Genomic DNA, 8,945 nt, shown 5'->3' on the forward strand with positions numbered 1-8,945 from the left:
ATGGGCTGGAGCCTGGTTATAAAAGGCAATAAATGTCCAAAAGAAGAATTTGTATTTTATCTATAGGGCCATAGGGAGCCACTGAGATTCCCGAGTAGGGGGAGTGCCATGGCCAGATCTGTGCTTCAAGAAATAAGCAGAATAACAAGAAAGGTCTTAATAAATCAACAGGGAAAATGAGAAGTAGGGAGAAAGTTTGTCCTAGAGAAGCGGCTCTGATATGAAAGAATTCCGTGATCCTGAGCCCATCACTTTACCTTCCTGAGCCTCAGTTTCCTTCTCTGAAAAACAGGATTAAAACTACTCGGTTGTTGCAAGGACTAAAAAAAAAACCATAATGCATGTGAAGTGCTTTGTAAACCTTCAAGCTGTGTAAATATCAGCTTTTATCAGGCCAGAAATTCAAACTATTATTGATTTATTTGGGGCCAGAATTTTAAAATTATTATTTATTTTGGCCTGACAGTTGGGTGATTTCATGGGTGTAGTGGTACTCAGATAAAGAAACTCCCTCCACCAAGGCAAGTCTGTGCCTTTGAGAGCTGCCTGGGGCACTGGGGAAGGGCTCACTCCGGTTCCACAGGTCCTGCCACCTGCCAAGGCCAATGGACTCCACCACCACATCACCTTTCCTCTCTGCCCCTGCAGACACCACTCATACCTAACCTCATCACCTCCCCAGGACTATTGCAATAGCTTGTTAATTGGTCTTCCTGCCTCCAACCTCTTCCCCCCTTTCTGACCCAGCCTCCACTCACCCAATAAGGTGATTTTCCTAAATTGCTGCTCTGACCCTTTCACCCCACCCCGCTCCCCTCCTCTGTAAATTCCAGTGACTTCCTATCACCTCCCAGGATCTAAACTGTTTCCTCTCTGCATCTGCACCCTTAGAAATCTCTTTATTTCTTCTTAAACAGTGCCAAGACTTTCATGTATCCCCCCAGCCTTGTGCCTCCTTCTTCTCTAAGGTTATTTGTATCAGCTCTGTATTTGTCTTGCATGAATGTGTCTGTATTTCATCTCCCCCATTTGAATGCAGGCTCCCTGAGGGCGCGAACTCTTTCACTCTAGTCTAGGCAACCGCTAATACGGAACCTGGGGCATAATACATGCTTAATAAATGCTGACTGAGATTCAAAGCTTTCTCCAGTCCGTCCTCAGCTTATCTTTTCAGTCTTATTACAAATTACTCCCTTTCATATACTTTTTTGATCTGGTCAAACTGACCTCCTTACTAGTGCTGGGCGTGGAGTCAGAAAGACCTGAGTTCAAATGCAGCCTCAGATACCTCCAAGGTGTGTGACCCTGGGCAAATCTCTTAACCCTGTCTCAGTTTCTTCATCTGTAAAATGAAGATAATAATAGCATCTACCTCCCAGGGTCCTTATGCTGATCAAATGAGATTACACTGAAAAAGTGCTTAGCACACAGTAGGCACTTAATTAATGCTTGTTCCCTCCCCTTCCCTTCCCTCCTCCAACCTTCTACACTGGCCATTCCCCCTGACTGGATTGCTTTTCCTTCTGAAGAGGATTTTTTCCCCTCATAGAATGCTTAGCTTTCTTACATGACATTTACATGTCTGTGTATGTGTAGACAAACATGTGTATGTTTGTCTCTCCCAATATGATTGAGGGGACGAACTGTTTTGCATACCTGGTATGTAGATGGTACTTAATACCTGCTGGTAAACTGACTCCTGACTCAGAGGCCTGCTCTCTACCGATTATACAACACTACCAATAATAATAATGATTGGTGGTTATTATTATTATTAAAATCTGGCGCTCTGGCACAGCGGATAAAGCTCTGGCCTTGGAGTCAGGAGGACCTGAGTTCAAATTCAGCCTCAGACACTTGACACTTACTAGCTGTGTGACCCTGGGCAAGTCACTTAATCCCAATTCCCTTACCAAAAAGCAAAAAATAAAAATAAAAAAATCTGGGGCTCTATAGGATTGGGGATCAAGCAGCCCTAGGTGAAGGAACATGGGGTTTGCACTCCATGAAAGACAAGCCAACAAGGTACACATCATGCTCTCCACATTCAATGTCTGACCCTTCCAATGAGGCCTACACAGGCTTCCACATTAATCTGTCTAAAACATAGCTCTGATCACCCATAGATCACATTATTCTAGGACCAATACTGGAACTAGTCTGAGCTTCTCGGGCCTCCACCCTCAACAGCCTCCAACCTACCTCTCCAGCCTTATCTCTTAAGTCTCCCCTATATTTACACTCACTGTCTTCTGTGAAGTCTCCCTTCTCCATACCAAGCTCATTCATGGACCAGTGGTTCTTCTCTCCTCCCACCCTTCATTTCTTTCCAAATCTACCTGTCCTTCAAGGCCCTTCCTAGGAAAGTTTTTCTGTTGCCCACACAGACCTCTTCATTCCCTGAACTCTTGACCTCTTCTGGCCTAGCTGAGCAATAGGTTTTGTTTTTCCTTTTGTTCTCTAAACCCTACCTAGAGATAGGTAGTATACACTATAATCCATCACCCTCTGAGCACAGAAAAACCATGGTAGTCACCTGGACCTCAGGTAACAGCTGCTGAGTGCCTGAGTGGACACCACCAGCGACCCTTCTAGGCCTCTCTCTGATAACCAGGCCCAGGGTTCAATCCTTCAGCTCCTCTGACAACAGGCAAAAGGGATAATAGGGGGCTCTTTCCAGCCTCTTATCTCCTCATCCACCCCAGAGGGCCAGAGCCTTCTTCTTACAAAAGGAGACCCAGCTCCCTGGACTGCCCTCAGATAACAACTCCTGGGTGTACTGCCCTGGAGAAGCAGGGAGATCAGTCCTACCTAGGGGCAAAGTCAGAAGGTGAGTGTGGGGTGGGATAGATTTAGTGTCTGAGGAGGGGGATGGGTCTAGCATTGTGGATAATGTGTGAACATCCACATTTTGGGGCCCTTGTGAAATATGGCAGACCAGTTATGGGGAAAGGGAGCCCTATGGGACCCAGGCTTCCTGACCTCCCCCAGCTTCCTGTTCCTTAGGGCCTCAACAAGCTTAGAATAAAACTATTCCCTGCCAGAGTCACAGGTACATATATACACTCAGCCACTAAGAACTTCACAAACTCAATATCCGAGACTCAGACTCTAAGAAAGGCAGATCTGCCTGAAATGTGTTACTGAGAGAATGGACGCGGGATAGGAAGGGAGATCTCTATTTTGGCAAAAGATAATGTGAGTGGGCCCAAGAGACAGGCCTCCTTCCTTCCTAACATCCATCACGATTCAAGGACATGGAAAGAGGGACCCTGAGACACCCGCAGACCCATCAGCACAGAGACAAGGGAAAAAAACACACAATCACAGCGCTGGGGACACAGACATATACACACAAGCTCCCAGACACACAGGCATACACACATCCTCCTTTCTCTTTTCTTCCATAATCCCTACCCACCCCCAGGGCTTCCCTGCAGTGCTGAGGACACTGATACAATGTGGAGCTGTCGTGGAAACCCCTTCCCAATAAAAAATGCTCCCCTCCCCTACCCCAGCTGCCTCCTCTCCTCACAGCTGCTCCCCTTTCCCAGATGCTATACCGCCCTGCTCCGGGGACTCTGACAGCAGCCTCAGCTCCTAACCCTCCATTCTCCTCTCCCATTTCCCATTTCCCAGTCCCCCACCCCCCACCCAGGACAAACCACCCCCTTCGCTCTGCCCTCTCAGTCACCCCCACCACTAACCAAGGCCCCAATGTTAAGCAGGCAGCTGCTCTCAGGCTCACCCCACACATCCCTCCACGTCTCCCCGAAAGAGCCCCCCAATACTCAAATCCTTCCTGATCCCTCCAGACTGTCCCCCCAACCCTTCCCAGGGATCCCAGACATCATGCCACAGGTCTCTGCCCCCTAAATCCCTCATAGCCCCCACCCCCCACAGGCCTCTGCCATCTAATCCCCCGCGAAAGACCCCCTCGAACCTCGGCTCCCCGATCGTCCCCCTCCCATCCATCCCCCCAGGCCCTCGCCCCACTGTCCTTACTCAAACATAGCACGGAGCGGCCGGGCCGGGCGGGGCTCCTTGGCGCGTGGGGAGTGGGGGGCCTGGGGTGGGGTGGGGGCGGGGCGGGGAGGGGGAGGAATGGGACGCCCGGGCTGGGAGGGCTCCGAGCCCCGCGGCCCCGGGGAAGGGGAATTGGCGCCCCGCTTCCTCCGCCGCCCGCCCTCCCTCCCGGCAGCACAAAAGGCCGCGGAGCCGGCGGCGGCTACACCCCCCCCCAGCGTCACCGACCCCCCCCTTCTCCCTCCTCCTCCTCCTCCTCCTCCTCCTCGCGTCACCAGCCCCGCCCCTACGGCCCCATCACGGGGAGGAGCCGGGGCGCACTCCGCCGGCCTGGACACCTGGGCCCTGGGGAAAGGTGGGGGGGCCAAGACCTGGCCGGGAGCTGGGGGCCCCTCCCTCCTCTCTCCCCGCTGGGCGCCACACCGGAAATGAGGGGGTGAAGGGAAACTCCGGGGGCAGGAAGGGGGAGGGGAGACCAACCCCCCCGCCCCCCATCCAATTTCACAGCAGACACGCTTTAGCTCTGCGTGTCAGTATCTCTCTTTCTGTCTCTCTCTCTCTCTTTCTTCCTCCTCCTCCTTCTTCTCTCTCCACCTCTCCTCCCCTCCAAGTCTTTCTCTCTGTCTCTCTGTTCTCCAACTCTGTCTGCCTCGCCTGTCTCTCCCTTTTGCCATGTTTCTGCCTTTCTGTTTCCGTCTTTGTCTTTGTCTTCATTTGTTTTTTATTCTCAGTCTCTGTGTCTCTCCCGTGTCTCTCTTCTGTCTTTGTCTATCTTGCTCTCTGTATCCCTTTCTCCGTTTCTGCCTCTCCTTCTTCCTAGCGTACTCGCTCTCCCCCTCCTCTCTCCCTCCCTCCCTCTCTCTCTCCCTCCCTCTCTCTCTCTCTCTCTCCCTCCCTCTCTCTCTCTCTCTCTCTCTCTCTCTCTCTCTCTCTCTCTCTCTCTCTCACTCTCTCTCTCTCCCTCCCTCATAACTTCCTTGTCTCTCTCTCCTGCTGGGATCTGGAAACACTCTGTTTCTGTCTCTGCCAGTCTGCCCTAACTTTTTGTTTCTCACCCATAATCCCAGCTCGGTGATTCTCCATTTCCATTCTCCCAAGCCATCCAACTCTATGCCCCTTCTTTTGGGTCTTTCTCTCTTCATATTTGACCATCTCTCAAGCTATCCTATCTCTGTAACTATTCATCCCTGTCTTTCTCCACAGCCATCTTGCCCCATAGCAGACCCCAACATGTTAGGACAGCAGTGATAAATATCCCATGCTCCTTCTCCCCACACACAAATTGCCCTTTCCCTTAGCCCAAAGCAGGAAGCCATGCACAGGCCCCTATCAGTCTCACCTTTCCCCAGCTGAATTGTCCATGTCAGAGGTCCTTGGCCGGCACAGGTGCCTGGGTGGTGGGGTGCATGGGGGTGTCTCCCCTTCAGTGGAGGGTGTTACCTGTATGGTGGGCACAGGCAGCAGCTCCCAGTGGGCCAAGGCCTTATCCTTTGCTCCACTACCACCATGATTCCTCTGGTACTGCTTGGCTGGAGGGGTGGGTGCGCTCTGGGCTGAGGAGACCTCTGCCTCACCTAGCAAGGGTGCCCAGGGCAGCAAAGGTAGGAGATCTGCCATGGGAGAAGGCAGGGGAGAGGCTCTGCCGTCTGTGGTCTCCAGGGGAAAGGCTGAGGACCTGAGGAAAGAAGAGAAAGTTAAGGGGATGGTTGAACTTCATGAGAGAGAGAGATTGCGCTGCCCTGCTCTATACCTCTGATAAAGAAAAAGAATTTCCCATCCAAACTTCAGGTGTTTTCTTTATCCCATTCCACTGAGCAATAGGGCAGAGTGGATAAGGCACTGCATGTGGAGTCAGGAAGATGGGTTCAAATCTCATCTTACTGTGTGACCCTGGACAAGTCAATTAACCATTATGGGCCTCAATTTTCTCATCTATAAAATGAAAGCGTTGGACTCAATGTCCTTTTCCCCCAGTCCTCCTCCTTCATCTTCTTTATTATCTTCCTCTTCCAGTAAGCAGTCCCTGCTTCTTAATTGCACCCTGATGTTATGCCCCTCACCCTGTGGCCACTGAGAGCTTGTTAACGTGGTGTTTACTCTGCTCTAACCAGAGATCCACCAGAGCCAGGACCTGGGAGCCCTTGGGAAGGGAAAGGGGACAGTGATATGGGGCTGACAACTCTCTTCCCACCCCCAAATTGGGTGAGATCTTAAAGTCCCTGACAGGGGACTTGAGCAGCTCCTATAACGGAGCAGGGCTGGAAAGCTAACTGTCAGGACTGCCTGAAGCTGGGGATGTCCCTTCTCTGTTTGCTCAGTCAGTCATACAATAAACACAGGGACTCTTCACATTCCAGCTCTCTGCCCTGGTTGCCCTCACTACCTCTGGGCAGCCCTGGAAGGCTAGGAGCAGGAGGGGAGGGGGGCAGTCTTCCCTGCCTGGACACACCAATTTTATCTGAGGGTTTCTTTGGGGTTTGGGGGGTGGGGTTGGTTATTTATGAATCTAAAAAGTCTCAAGGCTAATGAGACAGGGTTTAATTCTTCTGGATTTCTGAGGCTAAAAGTATAGAAGGATATGGAATGAGCTCTCTGGTCCAGACATCCTTTTTCCTCTACCCTCCCCACCCCAAGATTCTCCTGCCGCAGCCACCCCTTCAAGGAGGGCTTACTCCTGACCTTTGTTCTCACAGGATTCTGATTCTCAGCAGCTATCCAGTATAGAGGGAGAGGAGGAGAGAGAGTTCCCTCTGTCCATGAACCAGGGAGGGAATCTTTGGCACTAGGGTTAGGGTGACCTTGAAGGCCCGGAAGAGCTTTTCTGGGGTCGTGTTACTCTCCAGACACCTCCCCCCTCCACATACACACACCTGTTCCAGAGAGAATCTACCAGCTGTCTGTCTAAGAAGCAACAGACCTGGGGGGAGGGAGGGAGAGATAGGAACCAGGTTGGAAGGGACTGGGGTCTGGTTGTGGGAACTGGTGTCATGTAGACTCTAAGCAAGAGGTTCCCTGTGTTATCGAGCGAGAGGATCTGGGTTTGAGGGGCGACTTAGAATCACAGACCACAGGAGATGTAGACCTACTAGTGGCCTTCCTCATTTGCAGAGAAGGAAACTGAGGCCCATGAGGGTTAAGGGGCTTGCCCAGGTCATGCAGCTAGTTAATATGTAAGGCAGGATTTGAACCCAGGTTTTCTTGACTCTTGAAGCCATCAGTAATCACCTTGACTCTTGTCTTGCCACTGGACTTTGATGATTCTGGAAAAGAGAGGGTAAGGCTGACTCTGCCTTTGTGCAATTCTGTCTCACTTTAATCAACTTTTTTTTTTTGCGGGGGGAGGCAATTGGAGTTAAAGTGACTTGCCTAGGATCACACGGCTAGTAAATGTCTGAGGCCGGATTTGAACTCATGTCCTCCTAACTCCAGGACCTGTGTGCTCTCCAATGTACTACCTAGCTGTCCCTTGCCTAGCTTAAATCCAATTCACTTGAAAGTCAAAATATTATATGATGTCATTGGTCTTCAAAAATGGGGAAACAGCTACAACAGTCATACCACCATCACCGCCACCACCACCACTACTATTATGACTATTCCTGCTTTTTTGTTTTTAAAAGAAGCTATGGCATATACTCAGAGTGGCATTCAGAGTCCTCCATAATTTAGCCCCAACCTATCTTTCCCATCTAATATTCTACTATCCCCCTTCACATATTCTAAGCCTTGGAATCAGAGCTGTATCTAGGGCAAGACGACTAAGTTTCTGAGCCAAAGCACTGAATGTAGAGGCCCCGACAGCACCCACAAAGCATAGCAAATAGTTCACAAGAGTGATATTACCAAGCATTCATCTCTGTTTTAGAGAGGACCAGTGACATTATGGGGTAATGGCTTGCCTTGCATGTAAATAGGAAGTGACCAGCTATCAGGCTGGGATGAGCTCCTCCCTAGGAGGGTGTGGTGACCTCCTCAGAAGCAACCCCACCCTGAAGTCAGAGTCTGGGTTCTTCTTCCCCACCAAGGAGCAAGGTCTTGCCCCTTCCCTCCTCTGAGGACATATTCTGTGTCCCTTGCTTTGGTTGTGGTTTGTAGAGCTGGCTATGGACCCAAAATCCAGTTACGATTGCCTGGAGTGGACTGCTTTCTGTTGTGAGCCTTCCTGCCTGGTGCTATTTCCTTAGCTCTTCTCTTGTTGAAGATCTCTCCGTACTTCAAAAGCCTACCCAAATTCAAATGTTGCCTCTACCATGAAGATTTGTCCAAACCCAGCTTTCCGCTGTGACCTGCCTCCTCTGAAATGTTGTAGCAATCGATTTGTCCCAATTCCCATATTTGAAAACTTACCTTATCCCTCCTACTAGGATCTCATCTCTAATTGCCTGCTGGACAGTTCTACCTGAATGTCTCTTCAAGCTCAGTAAGTCCCAAACTGAACTCACCATCTTTTCCCCAAACCCACCCCTCCTCCCAACTTTGGCATTCTTGTTGAGGACAGCACCACGCTCGAGTTCACTCAGGGTCATGAGCTGGCTGTCATTCATGACACTTCCCTCTCTCTCACCCCACCATATTCAACCAGTTGTCAATTTTATATTTGTCTCCCCCACTTGGCAAATAGTAAGCTTGTAATAAATACTTTTTGCTTATTCTAGTTAATTCTGCCTCTACATCCTTCACAGCCATCCCTTTCCAACGAAATCCGATTCACTCCCAAGTCAAGACGTCACCCCATGATGTCACTGGTCCTCTCCAAAAACAAAACATCGCCCTTCTTTCTCACGTACACAGGGATCAATCTGGTTCAAGCCCTTCTATCTCCTCTTGCCCAGACTATTGAAACAGCCATCTGATGAGTTACCCTGATAAGCACTGTCTCCCCCTCTTCTCACATATTCCAAAGCATAGGTCAGAACGTG

The 8,945-nt window shown here is 50.3% G+C and overlaps 1 protein-coding gene across 3 annotated transcripts in view; it reads right to left on the reverse strand.

Annotated features, from left to right (window-relative positions):
* GRAMD1A (GRAM domain containing 1A) overlaps window positions 1-5,670 on the reverse strand; it is a 30,270-nt gene extending 24,600 nt beyond the window's left edge. Inside the window, exon 1 of one of the 3 annotated variants that reach the window (XM_078146331.1) lies at window positions 5,366-5,670. In XM_078146331.1, coding sequence (XP_078002457.1) covers window positions 5,366-5,643 — 278 coding nt within the window. In that variant the 5' untranslated portion in view covers window positions 5,644-5,670. Of the gene's footprint in view, window positions 1-4,005; window positions 4,224-5,365 lie in introns of those variants that run through there. The other 2 variants (XM_078146333.1, XM_078146332.1) reach the window with 2 other exon arrangements.
* Between the last annotated feature and the right edge of the window lie 3,275 nt (window positions 5,671-8,945).

Source organism: Phascolarctos cinereus, unplaced genomic scaffold (assembly GCF_003287225.1).
Source record: "Phascolarctos cinereus isolate Bilbo 61053 unplaced genomic scaffold, phaCin_HiC Scaffold_726;HRSCAF=1367, whole genome shotgun sequence".
NCBI classification, from domain to species: Eukaryota; Metazoa; Chordata; class Mammalia; order Diprotodontia; family Phascolarctidae; genus Phascolarctos; species Phascolarctos cinereus.